This window comes from Chionomys nivalis, chromosome 1 (assembly GCF_950005125.1).
Source record: "Chionomys nivalis chromosome 1, mChiNiv1.1, whole genome shotgun sequence".
Classification (NCBI taxonomy): Eukaryota; Metazoa; Chordata; class Mammalia; order Rodentia; family Cricetidae; genus Chionomys; species Chionomys nivalis.
The window spans coordinates 32401229-32425553 of record NC_080086.1 but is presented as its reverse complement, the minus strand read 5'-3'; the positions used below and the strand labels follow the sequence as shown (position 1 = coordinate 32425553).

The 24325-nt window shown below is 45.1% G+C and overlaps 1 protein-coding gene across 4 annotated transcripts; it reads left to right on the top strand.

Moving 5' to 3' along the window:
- The first annotated feature begins 1262 nt into the window (after positions 1-1262).
- Hnrnpf (heterogeneous nuclear ribonucleoprotein F) lies at positions 1263-23898 on the top strand. Of its 4 annotated transcripts, none has more exons than XM_057779842.1 (4): positions 1263-1321; positions 15206-15336; positions 17033-17089; positions 21965-23898. In XM_057779842.1, exon 4 carries the CDS (start codon positions 22014-22016, stop codon positions 23259-23261), a length of 1248 nt encoding a protein of 415 aa, XP_057635825.1. In that variant the 5' UTR covers positions 1263-1321; positions 15206-15336; positions 17033-17089; positions 21965-22013; the 3' UTR covers positions 23262-23898. The 4 variants fall into 4 exon arrangements, with proteins under 4 accessions (XP_057635825.1, XP_057635820.1, XP_057635843.1 ...); XM_057779837.1 differs by lacking the exon at positions 1263-1321 and adding an exon at positions 1329-1692; XM_057779860.1 differs by lacking the exon at positions 1263-1321 and adding an exon at positions 2374-2393.
- The last annotated feature ends 427 nt before the right edge of the window (positions 23899-24325 follow it).

Here is a 24325-nt window from a genome sequence, read left to right as displayed (position 1 = left end):
CCGGTGGATACCTTTTGACAAGGAACATATTCCAGGCCTCTGGGCTTCCAGGCAATTCTGTCTTTTCTTTCTATATCGATACAAGAATCTCTGAATCACCCAACCTGGATTTTTGAAAATGTGGATTCTGGGGTTAGAACTCCTGCCATCAGAGTTGTGTGGCCAGTTCTTTCCCCCACTGAACCATGTGGAAAAACGCAGACCTACAACTGTATCTCCCCCACTAGTGGTATTGCTGTAGGTTTTTTTTTTTTTGGTTTTTCGAGACAGGGTTTCTCTGTGGTTTCGGAGCCTGTCCTGGAACTAGCTGGTCTCGAACTCACAGAGATCCGCCTGCCTCTGCCTCCCAAGTGCTGGGATTGAAGGCGTGCGCCACCACCGCCCGGCGTATTTAACTTTTTTTTTTCTGTCATTTGGCCTCTAGTTTTCTTTTTGGACAGTTTCTCTCCTGAAGTTAGGTTTTTTTTTTTTTCTGGAGTCAGTCTGGTGTGTGGTTTTATCAACTTTTCTTTTCATCGCTATCGTTCACTTATAACCTGAGCCCATGCTGAACAGCCCTGTAATTTCTCCAGTGTTTATCTGAGGCAGCGGCTGCTGACCATGCCGCCTGGGCACCCTCAGTGCAGAGATTACCAGCGCGTGTCCTCACGCCCGCCTAGGAGGCTCTGGAGGCTTTAAAACTAATCTTCAGCTTTGCCCGTATCTTGACATCTCACGAAAAGTCCTCCCAAATTATTACACATCAAGAAAATCTGCCCCTGCACTTCAGGAAGTGCTGACAATCTGAAACTTAAAACGCCGACGCTGGGGGCTTTGAGCAACTTCAGACAAATCCCTCGAGACTGTCCCTCTGAGACGTCCTTAGGCGCTCTTTCTCTTTACCTAAGGCACGATGCTAGTTTTCCGCTCCGCACGCGGTTATTGAAGCCTTTGGGCTCACGTTTCAGGGTGCGGAGACGCGCGTGCACCACTCAGCGTCCTCCTAGAGCCCGCAGGTCCTGAGGTTCTCCATAGCCCCCCCTCCAGCCCCCCCCACTCCCCCGCCTTCACCCACCCCTCTCCTTTTTCCCCTCCCCCCCTCGGCTCCCCGAACGTGTGCGCCTGCGCCGTCGCCGTCCTTTCCTGGATTAAGAGGCGGGCCCACACCCTAGGCCCCGCCCCTCGCCTGGCTGGCCAATCCCGGGCTCGGATCTGGGCTCGTCAGAATGGCGCCGTGGCGGGCCGGTGCCCGGATGTCCGCTGCTTGAGGCTCCGCCCCGCCACGGTCTTGTATCCTTCCGGCTTCGTCGTGGAAGGAGGACTGCGCCTCGTCTTCCTGAAGGTGGGGTTCGGGGGAAGGCCAGCCCGCGGTCACGCCGGCTGTGGGAAGGGAAAGTGGGCTCCCCGGGCTACTGTTTCCGGGTGCTCGGGGCGTGGGTCGAGCGGGGAGCGGACCGGGGATCAGGAGGGCTTCCGGGGGCGCTGCGGGCGCTCGGCAGGCGGGAGTTGAGAAGCAGGCCTGCCGCGCGGCGGACTCGCTCCGTGGAGGCCTCGCCGCGAGCCCTCGTCTGGGGGTTTCCATGGTGACGGTAAACAAGCCTCAACTGCCTCAGCTACAACTGCCAAGTCCCCGGGGTTCCACCCTCCTCTAGGTGCTCTGAGGGCCGGCGAGGTTCCGGATGTGAGTGGGAGCGCGGAGACGAGGAGCCCGAGGTGAGGGCCGCCAACCGGGTGGGCTGGCGCCCGGGCCCTTGGGACGGTGGACCGCGGGAGCGGGGCTCGGCTTCAGGAAAGACAGGTCCGCGGTGGAAGCCGCACGCCCGGGGCCGTGCGAAGACCGCCCCGGGGACCGGGACCGCGTGGCCGAGGTTTGGGGTCCAGGGCGATGGCCGAAGTTGAGAGTGTGTGACAGCCCGGCTTGGGGGTATTCCCGACGGGTACGGCCGCTTGGCTGAGGCTGGCGGCCGGCCGAGGGAGTAGGGGGACGGGATTGGAAGTCTGGAGTCACCCCGGTCGGGCTCTGGTCGCGGGGACTGAGGACTAGCGCCCCTGGCGCCGCCTCCTAGGCGCACGGGGGAGAGGAAGAGCGGCTTTCGTCGAGAGCCGTGCCCGCAGGCGCTGCTCGCACGCGGCGCCGCGGACGCGGGCGATTGGGGGTCAGGGCGGAGCGTTTCTCCCCCTGGGCGGGACGCGCTTGGCGGTCCCCGGGCAGGCCGGGGCGCTGGTCGCGGTCTTGAGAAAGGAAAGCGCCGGCTCACGTGGCTGGAGGCGCCCGGAGTTTCACAAGACTGGGAGGAGGGACGACTCCGCCCACGCCCAGCCCGGTAGCGCCGCCGGCCCCTTCCTCCTCGTGGCGGCCAGGCTGTCGATCCGGACCCTCGGAGGTGGCGTTGCTGGAATCTTCTCCTAGGGAGGTTAGTCGGCCGTCGCCTCCAGTTCTGTGTACTTTTGGATGTGTTTGTGGAGCTTTACGGTTCTATTGAAATCTGCCCGGCCCTCGTTCCCGAGATGGCCGGACGCTGGTCCCAGCCGCCCCGCACGTACCCGCGAGGTAGCCCCACGTGCCCGAAGACACCCAGTCGGGGCACCCTCCGCGACCTTTCCTGACCCTGCCAGCCGGGGCACAGACGAATGGGCCTCTTTTAATTTTTTTTTTTTTTTTACTTTACCTGCTACAACTACTTGCTAGCCGTCGCTTGCGATGGGGGCTGCGGAGTGGTTAGGCGAGTTAGCTGCGCGGTAGGCCGCCTGGCGGCTCTGCGGAGTCAGCTCCATAGCTCGGGCAGCGTGGCTTTGAATGCTCGAACCTCGTAGAACAGAGAGAGCTTTTTCGATCTATTTGCTTATGTGCGTGAGCGAGGGTGTTAGAGGTAAGAGGACAATTTGAGAGACGGTTTTCCAGAGTATGGGTCCCAAGGGATCGAACTGAGGTCCTCATTTTTGGCAGCTCGAAGAGATATCAAAGTGGTGTTTGATTTTATTTAGGTAAATAGCTCGAATCCCTATCAAGTGTGGTGGGTTTCTTTTTTGTTGTTGTTTGCTTTTCATTTTGGTTTTTCGAAACGTTTTATCTTAGTACTGGCTGTCCAAGAACTCACGTAGTACAGGCTGGGCCCGAACTCAGAAAGCCTGTCTGCTGAGTGTTGGGGTTAAAGGCGCGCATTATCGTGCCCGGCGATACCAGAGAGTTTTAAAATAAGTTACTTAATTGGTCAAATCAAGATATCTTGGAATTGTTACTACTTTAGTGAAGTCTTTTTTATAAGAAAGTTTCTTTTGTGTGTGCTGCCAAGTAGAGGTCAGGGGAAAAGTGGGACCAGTTTTTCCATATTGTGTGTCTAGAGATTATTGACTCAGGCCCATCCTTCTGAGAACAAGCATCTTTAAACCACTGAACAATCTTGAAGTACTTTTTAGTAGTTGTTTTAAGAGTTCTTACTAAAATATCTCAGATTATTCGGTAGATATAAAATAGGTCAGTGAAGTAACGTGTTTAGTGCTAATTTTTGACATTTTTTCATTTTAAAGTAGAAGCTTTATTTCTAGTGAACGTTGAGAGATTTGTAGTTTATTATTTTGTATACGTAGAGTATTTTTTTAATAGATGACATCTTTGTTCCTGGCTGTCTTGGAACTATGCAGAACAGGCTAGCCTCAAATTCAGAGATCGCCTGCCTTCTCGCTTAGATCCCCCCCCCCTTCTGGGTTTTCCTATAACAGCCTGGCTGTACTAACTCACTGTGTAGACTAGGATGTAGAACTCTGAGATCTGTCTGCCTCTGCCTCCCACGTGCTGGAATTAAAGGTTGTTCCAGCATGGCCCGCTCTTGACTACTTTTTAACAATATTCTTGTTCTGCCTGTCTTGAACTTTTGATCTTCCTGCCTTTTTTTCTGTTTCCCCAAAGCTGTGATTATAGATAGGCAAGCACCACCGTCTCTGAAGAACTAGAAAGTATTTTTTGGGGGGGGGGGCTTTTAAGCCTTTTTTGGGTGTTGGGTGGTCTCATGTATCCTAGGCTGGGCCTGGGTAGCATTCTGTAGTCACTGAAGATGAAGATGACCTTGATTTTCCTGATCACCCCACGCTTTGGATTGAATGCATTACAGGAACGCCACACCCCATTAATAGGTACTGGGCATGGTAGGTAAGCACCCCATACCCACTGAATCACGTCCCCTGTCCTATTGTGTATGTTTTTGTAGTTAACTAACTTTTGTTTTTATCTAGATTCTTTTATTATATGTGTGTGTTTGGGGGCAAAGTTCAAGACAAGGCTGGGATACATAGGAAAAGCTTGGGTGCCTTGACTCTAAAATAAAGTAATAGAAAAATGCTAAATGTTTTTGAGATAAGGTCTCACTATTTAGTTTGTCTGGCATGGAGCTCACTGTATAATTGAGGCGAGCCTCCAACAAATCTATCTGCTTCTGCCTCCAGAGTGCTGTGGATTGCTGGGATGAAAGGTGGTAACAAAAGTTTCAGTAAAACTTTTGACTAAGTTTGGGTGGTGATGGTGCACGCCTCACTTGGGAGAAAGAGGCATACCAATCTCAGAGTTCTGAGGATAGCCTGGTTTACACAGAGAAACAAATTAAAAAGGTAGCACCAAGCCGGGCGGTGGTGGCGCACGCCTTTAATCCCAGCACTCAGGAGGCAGAGGCAGGCGGATCGAGACCAGCCTGGTCTATAAGAGCTAGTTCCAGGACAGGCTCCAAAACCACAGAGAAACCCTGTCTCGAAAAACCAAAAAAAAAAAAAAAAAAAAAAAAAAGCAAGCACCATTGATTAAAATAGAAATGGTTTAAAAGAAAGTCCTGGGTAAGTAGACTTCTCTGCTATGTTGCTAAAGCTACTGAGACTAAAGACTTAAGAGAGTTCAGTGGCATTTTGCCACACTAATGCAGGCACAGCATGAAATGCTTAAAAAGCTCTTTCTGATTGTGTATTTTTGAGAGCTGTGAAGGTTTCTCTGCATAGCTTTAGAGTCTGCAGTCCAGACTGGGCTCGAACTCAGAAATCTGCCTGCCTCTTCCATTATCTCCCAGCTATGAGCTTGTTCTAGAACTAGCCCCTGTAGACCAAACTGGCCTCGAACACAGATTCACCTGACTCTGCCTCCGGAGTACTGGGATTAAAGGCGTGTGCCACCACTGCCTGGTTGATAATCTTGTTCTTAAGACTGGAAGAAATCACTCATTAGAGACACAATTGGTATTGGGACTTAAGGTCTGACAGGAACTGCCTTTTATTACTAAGGGTTCCTGTCTCCACCATTTGTATTAATGGAGGGTTCTTAGCAGAGGGAGAATTAAATTCAGTTTAAGACCACCATACTTTATTTTGCAGCAAAATTAACATTCAAAGATTTGTTGCTGGAGATTATAACTGGGACCTTTTATTGTAAGGAACAGAATTAATTTTCCATAAAAATGTAAAATGTTAACGTATAGAACACACACATGGGTGAGTGGGTGTGGGCATATGCTACCAGGAACATGCCAAGGTCAGAGGACAACAGCTTTGATTTCCTTTGCTGCTGGTGGATTCTGGGATGAGTAGAACTGAAGTCATCAGGCTTTTAGCAGATGCTTTTATCCTGTACTCCTTTTCACTTGGAAATTTCATTTGTTTTTGAGACATGGTCTACATTGAAGCCAGGGCTCTTCTGTAGTTGGCTCTGTAGACCAGACTGGCCTCAAACTCATCATCCTGCTTCTGCCTCTTTTTTTTTTTTTTTTTTTTTTTTTTTTGGATTTTTTCGAGACAGGGTTTCTCCGTAGCTTTTTGGTTCCTGTCCTGGAACTAGCTCTTGTAGACCAGGCTGGCCTCGAACTCACAGAGATCCGCCTGCCTCTGCCTCCCGAGTTCTGGGATTAAAGGCGTGCGCCACCACTGCCCGGCTCTGCTTCTGCCTCTTGAATGCTGGGATTAAAGGCGTGTGCCATCGTGCCCTGTACTGCTATTTTATTTGTATTTTAATGAATAAAGCTGACTTGAATTTCAGAGAGTAAAACAGCTGCACTGAGCATCCTTACAGACTAGGCAGGGCTAACACACCTTTAATCCCAGTAGCCACAGTAGTTTGCCACAGAAACCGGAAGGTAGTGGTGCACGCCTTTAATCCCAGCCCTCAACATGAATATAAAACGGGAGGAGACAGCTCTCACACAGTCGCAGTCTGAGATCCCTGGAGGTAGGATCGTCATTTCGTACTGAGGTAGAGGTAAGAGCCAGTAGCTCTGTTTTACTTTTCTGACCTTCAGGTTGAACCCCAATTTCTGTCTCTGGGTTTTTATTAGTCGTGCTACAATGCCAAGACTCCTTTTCAATTTTTACAAGAGCAATATTGCTCTATATCCCAGGCTGACTTCAAACTGAGGACTCCTGCTTCAGATTCTCAGTGCCGAGATTGAGAGCAGGCTACCACATACGGCTTCAAATACTATCCAGCTGACAAGTTTGAGATAAGCTGAACAAGACACTATTTCATTTGGTAAATAGACAGTGTCTTAGCAATCTCACAAATTACTTTTCACTCCAAATCTGGCACCGATAGAAGTTCATTGCAAGCCAGAGTGATTTTTCTTTTTTAATCTCAGCTCTTTGTTTTTCCTATAAATTGGTAGTTAACCTTTGCATGTTACCTTTTATTGGAACTGTGATCCTAACAGAGGCACTCTCTAGTGGTTAGTGTTCTATGTTCTGTAAAGCTGTGTTTCATGGGTGTGAGTGTGCCTCCCTGCTAGGGAGTGAGGGTTGAGAGATACATGACTGGGTAGGGTAGCCCAGTAATCCTACCTGTCAGGTGCTGCCATTAAAATGTAGTGAGATAATTACAGCCTTTTTGACAGAGTTTGTCTGTGTCACCCGAGCTGTTTTGAAACTAGCTCCTGTAGACCAGGCTGGACTCGAACTCACAGTGATCCACCTGCCTCTGATTCCACAGTACTGGTGTTAAAGGCATGTGCCGCGATCACCTGGCTTTCATTACAGTCTTGGTGTTAGTGTTTAGATTCTTACATTAGTGGGAGCCCTGTAGACTTGTGTCTAGTTATTTCTTGACATACCATCAGCTTAAGACCTACATTTTTAAATTGTTAGCATGTGTTTGTATATTCATGATTTCATTATGTTTTTTATTGGTGGGGGGGCGTTTGCAAGACAGGGTTTCACTGTAGTTTTAGAGCCTGCCCTTGAACTCGCTCTTGTAGACCAGGCTGGCCTCGAACTCAAAAACATCCTCCTGCCTCTCTGCCTTCCAAGTGCTGGGATTAAAGGTGTTGTGCCACCACCACCCGGCATCTCATTATATTTTCAAATGTGTATATTTTTCATGCTCCTTAGATTCTTCTACTTGCACCTTTTCCTCTTCCCTCCTATTCCTTCTGGTGTTGCATGTGTACCCGTATGTTTTTGATGTTTCAATGAGTCATTAGGTTGTTCTGAGTGAGGGAACAGCATAGCATTACCAATAAAACATTTTAAGAATTGGATCTTAGTTTGTACTTTGTCTCTAGTTGTAATGGTTTCTGTCTGTCTTGTCTTTCGTTCTTTCTTTCTTGGTTTTTCAAGATAGGTTTTCTCTGTGTAGCTTTGGCGCCTGTCCTGGAACTCTCTCTAGACCAGGCTGGCCTCGAAAACTCACAGAGATAGCGTGCCTCTGTTTCTAGAGTGCTGGGATTAAAGGTGTCCGCTGCCACCACCACCCAGTTGGTTGTTGGCTTTGAACTTGCTTCCCCCACACACACACTTTGGAGTCTGCCTTCCTAACTGAAATTAGTTTTTAAAACTAAATTTTGAAAATGGAAACATAGTTTGGGCTGATTAAGTGTACTTTAATTATAGAGTATATAGCCTTGGGCTAGAAGGTTTTTTTGATTTGTTTGCTTTTGGTTTTTCAAGACAGGGTTTCTTTGTGTGACCCTGGCTGTCCTGAAACTTGCTATGTAGAGCAGGCTGGACCCAAAGAGATCCCCCTGCCTCTGCCTCCCAAGAGAGTGATTAAAGGTGTGTGCTACCACCACCCAGCAGGAGGTTTGTTATTTTAAGCCTGAAGACACAAATCTCTAGGTCCCATGCTTGTCTATGAATCAAACACATAGGAAGTGGGCAATGGAGAAGGATATGGACTGGAGTTTGAGGTCAGCCTAGGATTCAAGAGATTCTCTTGAGCCAGTCTTAAAGAGCCAGGTGTGTCTAGGCCTTTTCTACTTGGAAGGCAGAGGCCATTGAATCTTCTGAGTTTGAAGGCAGGGAAGATGGATGAAATACTGAAATACTGGTGACTTAGCAGAAGTTTGTCTTCTGGTGGCTAGACGTCTTTTGAGCTGAAGGTGTATTCAGTGTAACTCATAGACCAAACAAATGAAAATTTATCTCAGAAGGGGAAAAAAAGACACAAGTGGTGGCAAGAAATGAGATGCGGAAAGGAAGTTGTTTTTTTTTTTTGTTGTTGTTTGTTTTTTTTTTTTTTGGTTTTTTCGAGACAGAGTTTCTCTGTGGCTTTGGAGCCTGTCCTGGAACTAGCTCTGCAGACCAGGCTGGTCTCGAACTCACAGAGATCCGCCTGCCTCTGCCTCCCGAGTGCTGGGATTAAAGGCGTGCGCCACCATCGCCCGGCTCAAGATTTTTTTTTTTTTTTTGGCTTAGCAGATTTGATTCTGTGGTGTTCACAATATTAAAAACAATTTAGGTGTAATGTTGCTAAAAGTTGTCAGAAAACTGATTTCCAGAACTTTACCACTGTCAGTTCCATTGTCATCATATTGCCACCCCCCCCCCCAACAGGGTTTCTCTAGCTTTGGAGCCTGTCCTGGAAGTAGCTTTTGCTGGCTTCGAACTCATAGAAATCCATCTGCCTCTGCCTCCCAAGTACTGGGATTAAAGGCGTGTGCCACCCCCGCCCAACTAAGTTCCAGTGTTTTAGGAAGACTACTGTCTTAGGTATTAACTCATTTCAAAATTCAAGTGGAGGTAAGAGTCATTTGCCTAGACCCCTATCTCTAAGTACAGATGAGCCTGACTTAAGGATAAAAATTCAGGGACTGGAAAGATGGTGCACTTGAAGAGCTTTTGTTGCTGTTGCACAGAACCCAGGTTGAATTCTCAACAACCCTGAGATGTTATGCAACCACTTTTTTCAAGGGGATCAGATGTCCTCTTCAGACCTACATATATCAAGTAATACATGCAGTACCTATAACAAACCTGTAGGTAAAATACTCAAGACTAACAATCTTTAAAAGGGCTTTTTAAAGACCTATGTAAAATTCTTACATAGGATTCTAGTTCAAGTTCCAGCACACATAAGCTGGCTAACACCTATCTGTAGGAATGTATGTGGTGCATATAAAACCTCTTACACATGGAATAATTTTCTTTTTTTAGTTTCCCAAGACAGGGTATTTCTGTGTAGCTCTGACTGTCCTGGAACTAACTCTAGATGAACAGGCCTTGAATTCAACAGGTCCCTCTGTTTTTGCCTCCCGAGTGCTACCCTTACCACCACCTGGTAATTTTTTTAAATCGTTAGAAAAATTTATCCAGGCCAGGCGGTGGTGGCGCACACCTTTAATCCCAGCACTTGGGAGGCAGAGGCAGGCGGATCTCTGGAGTTCGAGACCAGCCTGGTCTACAAGAGCTAGTTCCAGGACAGGCTCCAAAACCACAGAGAAACCCTGTCTCGAAAAAAAAAAAACAAAAAAAAAATTTATCCAGGCGGTGGTGGCGCATGTCTTTGATCCTAGCACTCACTCAGGAGGCAGAGACAGGTAGATCTCTGAGTTTGAGGCCAGCCTGGTCTACAGATCAATTACGGGCACAGAGGAAACCGCGACTTGAAAAACCAAAAAGAAAAAAAACTAAATGATGTTTAAATACTAGGAATTTTTTTGTTTTGTTTTTCGAGACAGGGTTTCTCTGTGGTTTTGGAGCCTATCCTGGAACTAGCTCTTGTAGACCAGGCTGGTCTCGAACTCACAGAGATCCGCCTGCCTCTGCCTCCCAAGTGCTGGGATTAAAGGCGTGCGCCACCACCGCCCGGCTAATACTAGGAAATTTTGAACCCATAATGGCGCATCTGTAAATGCTAGTGTTTTGTATTTTCCCCTTGATAAAATATGGTGTTTGTTTCAGGGAATGTTCATTGAAATATTTAAGGCATTTATTCCCTGAAACTGCCTACATTTGAGGTGGTAATTTGTCCCTGGGTGGTAAAGCCATTCTTAGGCACTTTTATGTTTCTCAGCTCTGTTCTTCATTTTCCCCTCCAGAGTAGTGATTGTGGTTGAGTTTGCAGTAGCATATTTGGGCTCCTGTAGCCAGGTACATGAAACCTGGTTTGTCTTTCTGTGGCCTTAGGAACCACCCATCCTTTCATAAGTGCTGTGGAAGGTCTCTTAGACCTTGGGGCTCATGCCATAGGTATTGTGAGCATGCTTAGACTGACCATTTTAGAAAGTTTCTCTTTCAGGGAAGTTAACAGGGCTGGTAATCTGGGGAGTATACCATCTATTTAGCTGTAGTTGGAGCAGAATTTACACATTACATACTCACTTAACTACGAGAGGTACCCGCTAATTCAAATGATGGAATTTTCTACTCAATTGATGACAGTCTAGTAGCAATACTTTTCATAAACATAACTAAAATTCATAATTTTATTTTCTTTTGTTTTCCATTTTTACCTTAGCTATCTTTTGTTTTTCCCGAGACAGGGTTTCTCTGTAGCTTTGCAGCCTGGCCTGAAACTACCTCTTGTAGACCAGGCTGGCCTCAAACTCTGCCTGCCTCTGCCTCCTAAATTCTGGGATTAAAGGTGTGCAGCACCACCGCTGGTGCTATCTTATCTTAATACTTGAGACATGAGAAGAATAACAATAAATAGGCCAATTGTGGTGTGCATGCCTGTACTGTCATTTGGGGATAGGTTAGAAGATGTTTTTTCCCTTTCAGGTAAGCATTAGCTACATAACAAGATTGAGGGCCAGTATAACTGTTCTAGGCTTAGTACAGATTTGTCCTTTGGTTAATTTTAGTACTAGTAGTTGAATGTATTTTTGGATTTGGCATGCAGTATATATCGTTGGTATCTGTCCTAGCACCTTAACATTTTTTTTAATAATTCTTAAGTGAGTTCATGACATGAAGAAAGGATTAAAAAGTTGAACCGAGCCTGGCATTTGGGAGGCAGAGGCAAGCTGGTTTGAGGCCAGCCTGGTCCACAAGAGCTAGTTCTAGGATGGGCTCCAAAGCTACAGAGAAACCCTGTCTCAGGGGAAAAAAAAAATTGAACTAAAAATAATTTAGGACTGAGGGTTTTCTTCAGTGATTGAAAGCACTTAACTGGCATATACAGGGCTTTGGATGTGATTCCTTAGCACTGGAAAATAAAGCCAAAAATTTAATGGCTCTGTTATGTTAGGGTGTTGCTCCTGGGAGGAAGAGCTAGGGCTGCCACAACTTCTAGGCAAGCCTAGACTACTCAAGGGAGATCTCTTCTCAAGCAAAACAAAGATGTTAGACTACCTCACTACCTGGAAAGTTTGAGGACAAGGAGGGCTCTACATAGTAGTATCCTTTTCAGTTCTATTCTTTTTGGGTTTTTGAAACAGGGTTTCTTTATAATTCCTGGCTCTTCTGGAACTTAGTCTAGGCCAGGCTGGCCTCTAACTCAAATCTGCCTGTCTCTGCTCCGGAATGCTGGGATTAAAGACCCATGCCTCCTTATGTCACTTTTTAGGACTCTAAAAGCTAATTTATTACTGCTTACATTTATTGATGCACTTCTTATTCCTATTCAACTCCAGTGTCATCCCAGGAAAGCAGAACTATGCCATTTTTTTCCATTTTGTAAAGTTTTTGACATCATTGCAAGCATTTATATTTGTTTTTGGGTCAGACAGGGTTCTGCTGAACAGGAACTTGATCTGTAAACCAAGCTGGCCTCCCAACTGCTGGGGTTAAAAATGTGCCACCACACCATCTTTTCAAAGTCGTCCCCCCCCCCCCCTCCGTTTTTCTTTGTCAAGACAGTTTCTCTGTAGCTTTGGAGCCTGTCTTGGAACTAGCTCTTGTAGACCAGGCTGGCCATGAACTCACAGATCCGCCTGCCTCTGTCTCCAAGTGCTGCAATTAAAGATGTGCACCACTAACTACAGCCTGACTTCAAAAAAGTCTTAAGACAGTTTCATGTAGCCGAGGCTGATTTCCAAGTTGAATGGTGTATGACCTGGATCTCCTTAACCGATTGATTCTACTAAGCAAGTGCTGAAATTACAGGTATGAGCCACTGTTCTGGCTAGTATCTGTGTTTATACTGCCTGTGTACGGTATTTCTTGATTAATAAGATTGAGTTAAGTGAATTTTATGTATTATGTATCACTTAATCATTTTACATTCTCTGGCCCTCATAACAATTTTTTACTTGTTGTCTCCACCTCTTGTCTCCAGCATGTTTTCTTTCTTCCTTTTTTGTTCTTGGACTTAGGGCAGTGTTTGTAGCTCTGGCTGGTTTCAAGTCCAGAGTGGTCTTGAATTCATCTCCTGCATTACTGCATTAATAAGCCTTGTGAAAAATTGGGATTATAGATATGTACCCCTATGGAGGTGGTGGTAGAAGAAATAGGAGTTTTAGAACAATTCTGTGCTACAGACCATGTCCCAAAAGAAAAACAAGTAAAATTGTACCATCTTCATGGAAATAATTGACTCCCTGTTGGCTTTAGGATACAAATGCCATATAGTCTCATGTAGTTCCCAAACTTAGACTTCTGTGTCGCTGAGACAGGCTTGATGCTCAGCTTGATGCTACCAAACCCTTGCTTATAAATAAATACTCAAATATGAGAATTGTATAGAGGAGGCCTAAAAAGCCCCAAGTCCTAGGTTCCATCCCCACACCAAAGAAACCCAGAATGGTGACTTGTAGCCATTAACTACAAAGAAACCCTGTTTATATGACATAGTTTTCATAAAAATCCTTTCCTCAGCTTCCTAAATGTTGGAGTAAAAGGGTATATGCAGTGCCGTTGTCTATGACCCCAACCCTTATTTTGGAATATCCATAGATACATACAAAAAGAAATTGTGCTCAGTGTTCATTTGTATCAAGATTTAAAATTTAGAGGTGGAGCCGGGCGGTGGTGGCGCACTCCTTTAATCTCAGCACTCGGGAGGCAGAGGCAGGCGTATCTCTGTGAGTTCGGGGCCAGCCTGGTCTAGAAGAGCTAGTTCTAGGACAGGAACCAAAAAAAGCTACAGAGAAACCCTGTCTCGAAAAAATCAAAAAAAAAAAAAATTAGAGGTGGGGAAAATAGCTGAGTTGTTTTGGTGCTTAACGTGCTTAGTCCTGGTTTTAATGCACAGCATTCCCTAAAACCAGCTATGGTGGAGCACAAACTAAGCATTCAAGAGGATGGGATAGGAGGATTGACAAAAAGCTCAGCAAATCAGAAGTTACTGAGGGTAAGCACCATATTGAGTTGGAAATTAGTCACCAGCCCTGCACCCAAAATCAAATACACCCCATTCATACTTTGCTACCCTTTTAAGTCTTAGGGTGGTTAAGTCCTACTTTGTTAGAGCTGTTACTAAAACCTTGGTTATTTCTTACTGTATCTTGTTCTTTTAGTCCCGAACGGTGGTTATTTCTGTAAAATTTCCTTCTATAAAGTTAATTCAAGCAATCAGTCTAACCAAAAAAAGCCTAAGAATTTAATTTGCAGCCATCACCTGCTTCAGTTAATAATACCCCTACTTGTTTCATGTTTCTTTTTATCTTGGGACATTCTATTCTGTAAGTTTCTCCATTTTTTTTTTTACGAGAAATAACCTTAGTAACATTTTTAAAGTATTTATTGCGTGTGTATGATTGGCGTATTTGCCTCTACAAGGTCAGGACAAGTTCAAGTCCTTTCGCTGTGTAGGTCCTGTGGATAGAACTCAGGTGTCAGACTTGGAAGGCCTTTCCTCATCTCACTGGGCCCTCAAAAATATAAGGCCCGTGAGTGGTGGTAGCCCACTGGTTTAATTCTAAAGGCACTCTAGGCAGAGGCAGGAGAGTTCGAGGCCAGTGTGATACAGTCAGGGCTGTTGTAGAGAAACCCCCTGTTGGGGAGCGGGTAAATATAGTCCTTGAAATATCCAGTCACTGCTTTGAATTTAAAATAACACTTTGGGATTGCCTGTTGGATAAGGGTTTTAGGAATTGATTTTTAAAACTTTGTGCTTTTAACAGGTTGAGGAGACAAACATCTTGTAGTTACTGGGGAATCAAACATGAGGTGTCAGCCATTCGGGGTTAGGGCACTTTTTCCGATTGCTGGTATTAAAGGTGTGCGCCACCACTGACTGCCAGAGAAGGAGTGTTTTTTAAAGTTATGCTTCGGCATGGGAAATATCTTGAGTTCATGGTCAAATGAAGAAAACAAAGTATTGCGTGTCGGCAGGTTTCCATTCTGTAGTATCCAGTTCGAGGTGATTCGGTTTTACTTGACAGACTTTTCCGCTTCAGTGCTGTCGTTCTCCCCCTCCCCCCACAGCGGGTAATTTGGACCTTGCCCAGGTGGCTACTTCGCTGCTTTACCGAGAACTGGCGAGAAGTCTTCCCCTTTCCTTTCCCTCCTTCCCCCATTTCCGGCGCTGGCCAATCGCACGGTTCGCGGGCCACACCTGCAGGCACGCTTTTCCCATTGGTGACATATTGGCGGGCCGGCAGGGCACTTCCTTCTCTGCACCCCGTGACCCGAGTCCGACCGCTGCTGTAGATCACGCGGTTTCTGCTTCCCGGACTCCGGACCTGAACGCCCGTCCTCGGCGTGGTGAGCCTCGTTCGGCGCCAGAGCCTTCAGGTTACCGGTCGCGAACTCGACCTGGCCACCTGAAAGTTTTCCCGCTTCGATCCCTTCCACTCTCTTCGGCCTGCGCGAGTTCCTACTCCAGCCTTCTTCCCCTCCCCCACCTCACCCCACCCCGGGAGGCTCAGGAGCCTCCCATCCCCCCCGCCCCGCCCCCTCCCGGAAGCTCCCGCCCGAGCCCGCGCAGGCCCCGGGGCGGACCTTCCTGCCCGGCCGGCGCTCTGAGCACGGCGCGGTCGACTGCCGGTGCAGGCCGCGAAGCAGCGTCACCTTGCCCTCGGCTCTGCTTCCCGCCAAAACGCGCGTCTCTAGGGGCTCCGCTCTGGCAGAAAGCGCTTGCCCCTGGTCATTTGAACTTCCATTTCAGGTTGAGAACAAAAAGAAGATGCACCTGGACTTTCCCCGGACCTCTCTGCGTTTTTAAAGCGTCGGGTGGAGTTGGGGTTCGTAAGCCGCGTTGCTTATTGAAAGTACAAGTCACTTCTGCCTTCCTCCGTGGTAAGTTCTAGAGCAGAAAAGGCAGGAGCGTGGTGCTTTTAGCCGCGGCTTTCGTGGTTTTAAGAGTAGAACTTTCTGAGTAAGAACCTGCCAGGACGCGCTCCCGGCGTTCCGGAGGTTAAAACTCATTTACAAAATGGAGGGCGAGGGCGGGCTCCCAGAGAAAACTCCGGCGACTTCCTGGAACTCAAAATGCGTAAAGGAGGAGGGTGTAGTTTTGCTCCCACCAAGCGGGCCCTGAACAAAAGAACTAGGTGGGTGGTGCTTGAACCGCCCTGTTTGTTCGGCCGATAAATTCAACTAGTCCAGGATTCAAAGGGCGCACCTCCTTTATCTTCCCTGGATCTACCTGAAGGCAGTGAAAATCCAGTCTAACCAGTATCACCGAGTGGGTAGCGTGTTAGAAAAGCAGAGTTTCAGCCTGCATTTCTTAAATTTAGGAGTTCATTTTCACTAGTTCTCAAGAGCGAATGGTAAGTCTTGGCTGGCTACAGTATTAGGTGCTAGTTATCTGCAGTGGTGCAAATTGTTCCAGTAGCGTGTCCTACAATTAAATCTGAGTCTCCGGGTGTACGAGCATTACTTTTCATGAGATCCAGCTTTCCATCTGCTCTTTCCTGGGCATATCTCCACAGTTGACATTCTCAGGTCTCGCACAGTGGGTTAATACAGGTCTGGCTGCCAGCTGCTTGCCCTACCTCTCCAGAAACGCCTCAGGTTTTATATACCACTGCGAAAGTAGAAGACTGGAGTAAAATAGTGGAAGATGGGCAGGAATATGGATGATTTTTTAAATGAAAACCTGGTTACTAGAGTATTGGAAACTACTACTTTGAATCAGGTTTCTAACAGTTACCCTTATGTAATCACAGGAACTGAGACAAGGCGAGGGAAATTACCTGTAGTTTAAGAGGGCAGGAAAGACGAACCTTTCCAAAATGGAAAATGTAGCTTAATTAATCAGATAATTTTTGTAAAAAAATTACTTTATGAATGAGTGCTCCGCCTGTGTGTCTGACTTTATGCCAGAAGAGGGCATCAGGTCCTACCACATGTTTGAGCCACCATGTGATTGCTGGTAATTGAACCCAGGACCTGAAAAGAACAACCAGTGCTCTTAAACCCAGACCATTTCTCCTCCCACTATGCGAATTCATAGGATTCAGCTCATGTTTTCTTCGTTTGGGGACAACTTTGACAAATGGATACTTGTGGCAGTTAGTGAAAAGCACATGTCTATATTCTCCACCACGAAAAATCGATGAAATCAAACCAAATTTATGTAAATTTACAAAAGAAAAAATATGCGGGAGGGCCTTGAATGTTTCAGACTCCCCCCTCAGACGAAATTCTCAACTGTCAGAATCTAATAGCCTTCCCTCTGTGAAAGGGTTGCTGGCACTGAAGTTTGTCAGAAAGTGCCACCTTAGATAGCTTTCTGTCCTCTTTAATTTAGATTTTTTCCCCCTACACTTACTCTCTGCAGATAATTTATTACTAGCTCTCAGCCAAGCAAATAGGTTGTTTGCTGATGAAAAAAATGAAACAACATGGAAGCCTGTTGGTCCTGGGGCTTGCAAAGATTAGCTTTCTCTGAGCCCAGCTCCAGGAGTTTCCCTCTGTAATGATAATGTGTGGATTCTGAGGCCATGAGACCAATCTTGGGTTTTGTGTTTGTTTTGTTTTGTTTTTAAAGGAAAACTTGTACCTTCCATAAGTTTACTACAGAAGGCACCTGTGGTGGTTCTTTAAGGTAAGCTATTAAAGATAAGTCAATGTACATCATAATAAGCAAAGGAGACCAAAATTGTTGGTTTTAACTGTCTGAGTTTTATTGCTTTTAAGTCCAGCAATTGGGAGGCAGAGGCAGGTGGATCTCTTGAATTTTGAGGCCAGCCTGGTTTACGGAGGCAGTTCTAGGACAGTCAGGGCTATACAGAGAAGCCTTGTCTTGGGGAAAAAACTGAAGAACAAAAGTTCTGACTAAAAGAAAAGGAGGTGTAGACACTTGTTTCAGGAAAGAATTTCTTGCCCTGTTGCCTAAACTCTTACAAATTTATCTGCATCTAAAGTAATTCTTCTGTGCTTTTGTTCTTGCTTTCTGCATGTCTTCAATTTTGACTAAGCTGCTCTACTGTTTGAAGGAAGGTGTTGACCCCAAGTGGCCATCTAATCCCTTGGTAATCTTTGCCTTGCTGTGGTTGTGCCCAGTCTGCTAAGGATGAGGACACTGGACAACAAAAACAGCCTGTCTTAAGGGGTTGCCATGTGGCTTTGAAGATATCTTTTGAACCACAGTAAAGGGTGTTAGGAAAGATAGGATAGATACAAATCAGGTTGTGGAGAACAGGAAAAGGTTTTGGAGCAGTATTGTAGCTTAGACCTTGGAGGATTATCAGGATTTAGCTAGACAAGGTTAGGCAGAGGATATTTGGAGGGAGTATTAATTACTATATGTGTCAAATTGTCCAAGGAACAGAGCGGGGAATTTATAGGCACCAAGGAGAAGAAAAGGAAATGATACAAGCTAGGTAAGAAAGTCATTATGAATGTCTGTAGAACCTGAAGATTCTATTCACAATCTTTGTTCTAATAACCATCGGGAAATAGGGCTTAGAAGTGGCATTGACATGATTGGGTTGGACTTGTGCTTAGAGGAAGATAAAGATTGTGTTAGGTTAGTAGGGAATGGGTTCTTAGCAACTAGGAATATGGGAAATTGAAGAACCAGGCCTTGGTGGTTTCAGGGCTGTAATTTTAGCTACCGGGAAGTAGTGAGGCAAAAGGACCAGGCACCGTAGACGTTAAATTGAAAGGTTTAAGAGCTTGGAGATATGTATAGTTCAGTAATGGAGAAGTTGCCTGTCATGTGCAAGGTCCTGGTTCAGTCTCCAGTACCCCCAAAAAGGAAATACTTTGGTCTGAGTTATAGTGCTATGGGAAACCTTTGGACTGGTATTTCAAGCTCACCATGATTTGATTCAGGAGTCTTTAGCTTAAAGATGTAAAAAGGTACTGTTTTAGTTCTTCATTATAAGAAGGCTATGTGTTATGACTGCCCAGTTGTAGCTAATGGAAATGTTCTGATCATATTAAAAAAGCCTAGTAGAGACTGAATTTTGGGTAGGGTGTTAGTTTGAGACAGAGATTTTAGCCCTGTCTATTCTGGAACTAGTTCTATAGACCAGACTGGCCTTTAACTCACAGACCCACCTGTCTCTACCTCCCAATGGTTGAGATTAGAGGTGTGCATACCACTAGGATGTACATATTAAGTGTATATTTTGCTTAAGGTAGTTTCAGTTTTTGGTGGGTTTATTGAATGTAAACATTTTAATTTAGTTTAGTGTGCATTGATGTTTGTTTTCATGTCTGTGTGAGGGTGTCAGATACCAAGGAACAGAATAGACAGTTGTAGGTGCTAAGACTTGAATCCAGGTCCTAGAAGAGCTGCTAGTGCTTTTAACCACCGAGTCATCTCTCCAGCTCCAAATGTAAACATTTTATAAGATCAACTGCATACTTGAATAGGGCTAGGCATGGTGAACATACTATAATCAACTAGAGGTGAGAAGGTTAGCCTGAGCTAGATGTAAAGCCCTAGAAAACCTGTCTCCAAAAAAGAGTAGAATTCAGGAGGGCTGGAGTCATGTGTGAGAATGAGTTGGGTCCTCGAGACATCTGGTTGTATCTGAGGATATCTTTATAGAGATTAGTTTCTAGAGTTTTTGTAGAAACAAGAGTTGGATGTTCATTGGAGGGTTGTGTGTGGCAATTCAAACTTAAGAGCTGTAGATTTTTTAGTCTACAGTCAAAGATCAGTGAGCCTGGCCACATGTGACCGTGGATAAATCCTCAAGAGGATTTCCAGGAAGGAATGTTTAAATTCTGTGAAGATGGCAGATGAAGAAGGCATTTTTTTTTTCTTGGACAGATGCTTCGGCTAGAAAGAACATGGCTATTTTAATCACTGGAAGCAAAGGAGACAATAGAGGGGCCTTGAGATTTTACAGTAAAAGGGAAATCAAGTATTAGAGAAAGTTGATCAGAGAAGGTCAGCTTTCTGATAATGGGTTAGTACTATTTCACATTAAGTGCAAGGAGGGGGTGCTCAGTGAATGTGAAAGACTTATCTAGGTTGGACCGCAGGCAGAACTGCTATAGGTATAGATAATTCCTTGTTTATAAGTTCTTAGAAATTTTGTGGTTTTGCTTTAGTTGGTTTCCTGATCCTTACAGTAGAGTTTGAAGTTGTCTGGCAGCCAGTCAGTCAGCTAGTAGTTTTGTAGATGTGGTTGTCCATACCCGCTTTCTCCTTCTGTCTCCTCTCCTCCTCCCTCCCCCCCTTCCCCCCTCCAGCCTTGTGTAGTACAAATAGTGCTGGCCTTGGAACTTATCATTCCATTGCTTTCCATATTCTGGGATTACAGGCATTGGACTCTCATTTTGAGTTTATCTCATTGTGAGTTTCATAAACCATGCCATCTCTCACTGAGTGTACTAACCTCCAATTTGGGGGTCTTTATGTCCTGGTTCTTTCAAGATTGTTCCTCTATTTCCACCTATGCAGGTAGTTAGTATTTGAGGCCTAATAAAAAAACCTTAAGGGCAGCTTTACTACAGAGACTGACTTGATAGATTAAGGAAGGTGGCTTGAGGAGTGCTCCTGCCCTCTAGTGGGTAGCGTTTAGGGTTGCAGTCAAATATACAGGACTCAGGTCCGCTTTTGAAAATAAATGGACTGAGAAAAAGAAGAAAATAAATGGACTCGTTAAAATGTCTGAAATCCATGAGAAACTAGTCCACTCCGGTAGGGTGGATGAACTTAAATCTGGAAACACCACATTTTCGCATAAAGGTATAATCAGGTGTTGGTTCCTGAAAAAACAGGAACAATATCTGTCCTAGCTTTGAAAATGGAATTACAGTGGAATTACGGTTACTCCAACATATACACATGTACCCTGATTCCTAGTATACAAGTAAAGTCTGCTAGAACTTGATCATAGCTACATTACAGGGATTTTAGGTGAGGCTTACGATGTGATACCTAGCATGTGCCTGCAACTTTTAATTTAACTTGCATGTTTATATAAACATATGAGAGATATACAGGCTATTCTCCTTGTCTTTATGCCATTTTCTGTCTAATCAATTTTTAGTCAACAGTAGTCAATAAGTTTTCCCAATGTTAAGTAGCAGTGCCGTTAGTACCAACCACTTAACTGTTGACAGAATGGCATTCCAATCTGGTATAGACACAGGTAAGTGGAATTTTGGGCAGTATTTTAAAGTTAATGACAAAACAGGTCAATGGTGTTTTTTCCTCCTTTCTCCTGTACTTGAATATGTATGAGACATATTTGTAGTCTAGATGAGGTGATAACTAGGTAGCCAGAGCTTATCGTGAACTTGATCTTTCCTTGTCTTCACTTTAAATTTGGTTACAGGTGTGTACTAGCTTGCTTTGTCTGGCTATTATTTTTTTCCTCCCTCTCCCTCCCTTTCCCTCCCTCCCTCTCCCCCCCCCTTTCTCTTTTTTAATCTAATCTCTTAATATTTTGAGACAAACTATGATGATGTAGCCTGGCTGGCCTGGGATTGGCTATATCTACTTGCCTCTTGTTTCCTAGGTTCTGGGATTAAAAGTATGCGCCATCACCCTGGGCCTGGCTCTTTTATTCATTTGTTAATTAATTTATTCCAAGTGTTACGTGAGTGCATGTAGAAGTCAGAAGTCAAGTCTCTCCACTGATGAAGGGTGGGGGCTATTGGTAATCAGGTTTGACAAGGAATACTCCCATGTTGCTATCCCCTCATTTTATTTTTGAGACATTCTCATGTGGGCATGTAACGTGGTAATAGTTGAGGATGACCAGAACCTGATCTATTGGTTTCTACCTGCTATATTTGTCCATGCTCTTAAAAAAAAAACAAAACGCATTTACAGTTGTGATGGTGGTACACACCTTTATTCTCGGCTCTTCAGGCAGAGGTAGTTGGATTTGAGGCCAAGCATGGTCTTCAGAGTGAGTTCCAGCACAGCCAGGGATACACAGAAAAGTTCTGTTTTGAAAAACAGAAACAGAACTCATTTACATTGGTTAGGGTCTCAACCTTTGTGGTGATGGGTCTTTGTTTTGATGTTGAGTTAAACTGCATATATATACTAGGCAAGGCCTTGGTTACAGTGCTATAACCCACCTTGGTTTTTTGCTTACTTGCTTTATCTTTATAATTGTGATAGCACGTAAGAGGGACGCCTGTGTCGGGGCTATATGTTTTGTTTTGCCTACCATATGGATCAAACAGGCCACCTTTGGAGTTTTATTTTTTAAAAGATGGAACTTAGTCTTCAGCCCAATCTGGCCAAGAATTAGACTCCTGGTCCAGCTTTCTTTTTGAATGTGAGTCTCAGTCATGGAAACCAGATTGATCCGGAACTCAGAAAACTAACTCTCTCAGTATTGGGATTAAAGGTGTATACTGCCATAGCTGTTAACTATTCATTATGGTTTGTTTTCTTTTACTTATCCTTCTGTCTGAATTGGAAAAAACAATATTTAATGAACCTTACTATGCATTTTAAATGACAGTCATATAAAGTAGGTTTTTTTTTTTCTTTCAGCTACCAAAAATTGCCCAAGCTTGTGTGACATCAACCCTGTCAAGTGTCCATGATGCTGGGCCCTGAGGGAGGTGAAGGCTATGTGGTCAAACTCCGTGGCCTACCCTGGTCCTGCTCAATTGAGGACGTACAAAACTTCCTCTCCGACTGCACAATTCATGATGGGGTCGCAGGTGTTCATTTCATTTATACTAGAGAAGGCAGGCAGAGTGGTGAGGCTTTTGTTGAACTTGAGTCAGAAGATGATGTAAAATTGGCTCTGAAAAAAGACAGGGAAAGCATGGGACACCGATATATTGAGGTGTTCAAGTCACACAGAACCGAGATGGATTGGGTGTTGAAGCACAGTGGTCCAAACAGCGCCGACAGTGCCAATGATGGCTTTGTGAGGCTCCGGGGACTCCCGTTTGGATGCACAAAGGAAGAAATTGTTCAGTTCTTCTCAGGGTTGGAAATCGTGCCAAACGGGATCACATTACCTGTGGACCCGGAGGGCAAGATTACAGGGGAGGCCTTCGTTCAGTTTGCCTCACAAGAGTTAGCTGAGAAAGCTCTAGGGAAGCACAAGGAGAGAATAGGGCACAGGTATATCGAGGTGTTCAAGAGCAGTCAGGAGGAAGTTAGGTCATACTCGGATCCACCTCTGAAGTTCATGTCCGTGCAGAGGCCTGGACCCTATGACCGGCCTGGCACAGCCCGGAGGTACATTGGCATTGTAAAACAGGCAGGCTTGGATAGGATGAGGTCTGGTGCCTATAGTGCAGGCTATGGGGGCTATGAAGAATACAGTGGCCTCAGTGATGGCTATGGCTTCACCACTGACCTGTTTGGGAGAGACCTCAGCTACTGTCTCTCAGGAATGTATGACCACAGATACGGAGACAGCGAGTTCACAGTGCAGAGCACCACCGGCCACTGCGTCCACATGAGAGGGCTGCCCTACAAAGCAACGGAGAACGACATTTACAACTTCTTCTCTCCACTCAACCCTGTAAGAGTTCATATTGAGATTGGTCCTGATGGAAGAGTGACGGGAGAAGCTGATGTTGAGTTTGCCACCCATGAAGAAGCAGTGGCAGCTATGTCGAAGGACAGGGCCAACATGCAGCACAGATACATAGAACTCTTCCTGAATTCAACAACAGGGGCTAGCAATGGGGCTTATAGCAGCCAGGTGATGCAGGGCATGGGAGTGTCAGCTGCCCAGGCCACTTATAGTGGCCTGGAGAGCCAGTCAGTGAGTGGCTGTTACGGGGCCGGCTACAGCGGTCAAAACAGCATGGGTGGATATGATTAGTGTTGTAGAAGCGTTTGAGTTATTTCAATCAAAAATTTCACAGGCAGCCAATAAGCAGTCGAGCAGTTTTATAACTCTAGAGGAAGCTGGGGGACCCACTTTGCACCATGAGTTTGTGAAAATCTGGATTAAAAAATTACCTCTTCAGTGTTTCTCATGCAAACTTTTCTTCTAGCATGTAATATTGAGTAAACTAAAACTATTTTCTTCCGCTTTTCTCAATTAACATTTTTGGTAGTATACTTAAGAGTGATGTTATCTGAGTTAAGTAGTTTTAAGTATGTTGAGTGGATCTTCAAGCACACCACAGTGAACACACTGGGGGACATGTACTTTTCTGGCGAACTCAAAGGTGCTAGATCCCTAATGCAAAGAGAAGCATTTCTCATGTTCATTCTAGTTTATATTTTCATTTAAATCTTTAGGTTAAGTTTAAGCTTTTTAAAAGTTAGTTTTGAGAATTGAGACACAATACTAATACTGTAGGAATTGGTGAGGCCTTGACTTAAAGCTTTCTTTGTACTGTGATTTCCTTTTGGGTGTATTTTGCTAAGTGAAACTTGTTAAATTTTTTTGTTAACTAAATTTTTTTCTTAAAATAAAGACTTTTTCACAATGACTGGCACAGCTTATCTACTCAGCAAAAGGCAGTAAAACTGGGTGTTGGAAAAGGATTTGTAAACCCTTACTATCTTCCAGAAAAGATTTGAAAAATAGGGGTGTTAGTTTGGTGGGGTTATCAGCATTTAGGAGAATGAAGCAGAAAAATCGCCATGAGTTTAAGGCCATCTTGTTTTTACATAGTTCTAGGCTGGGTAGGGATTGACAGTTGGGTGCTCACAGTCCTAAGTTGAAAAGTGTGTGCATTGTGTAGGCAGTGGCTATAAACAGTTCAGTATACACGAGGAAGCTGTATATAGGCTGTCACTTGTCCTTACATAATGCTGCATACTATTGGGGGGAAAGTAAGCAAGTTCATGTGTTCTGTCTCCATGTATATAAGTGTACTGCTTGCATGCCTTGTGTCTGAAGCACCCAGAAGGTGTTGGACCCCCAGAACTAAA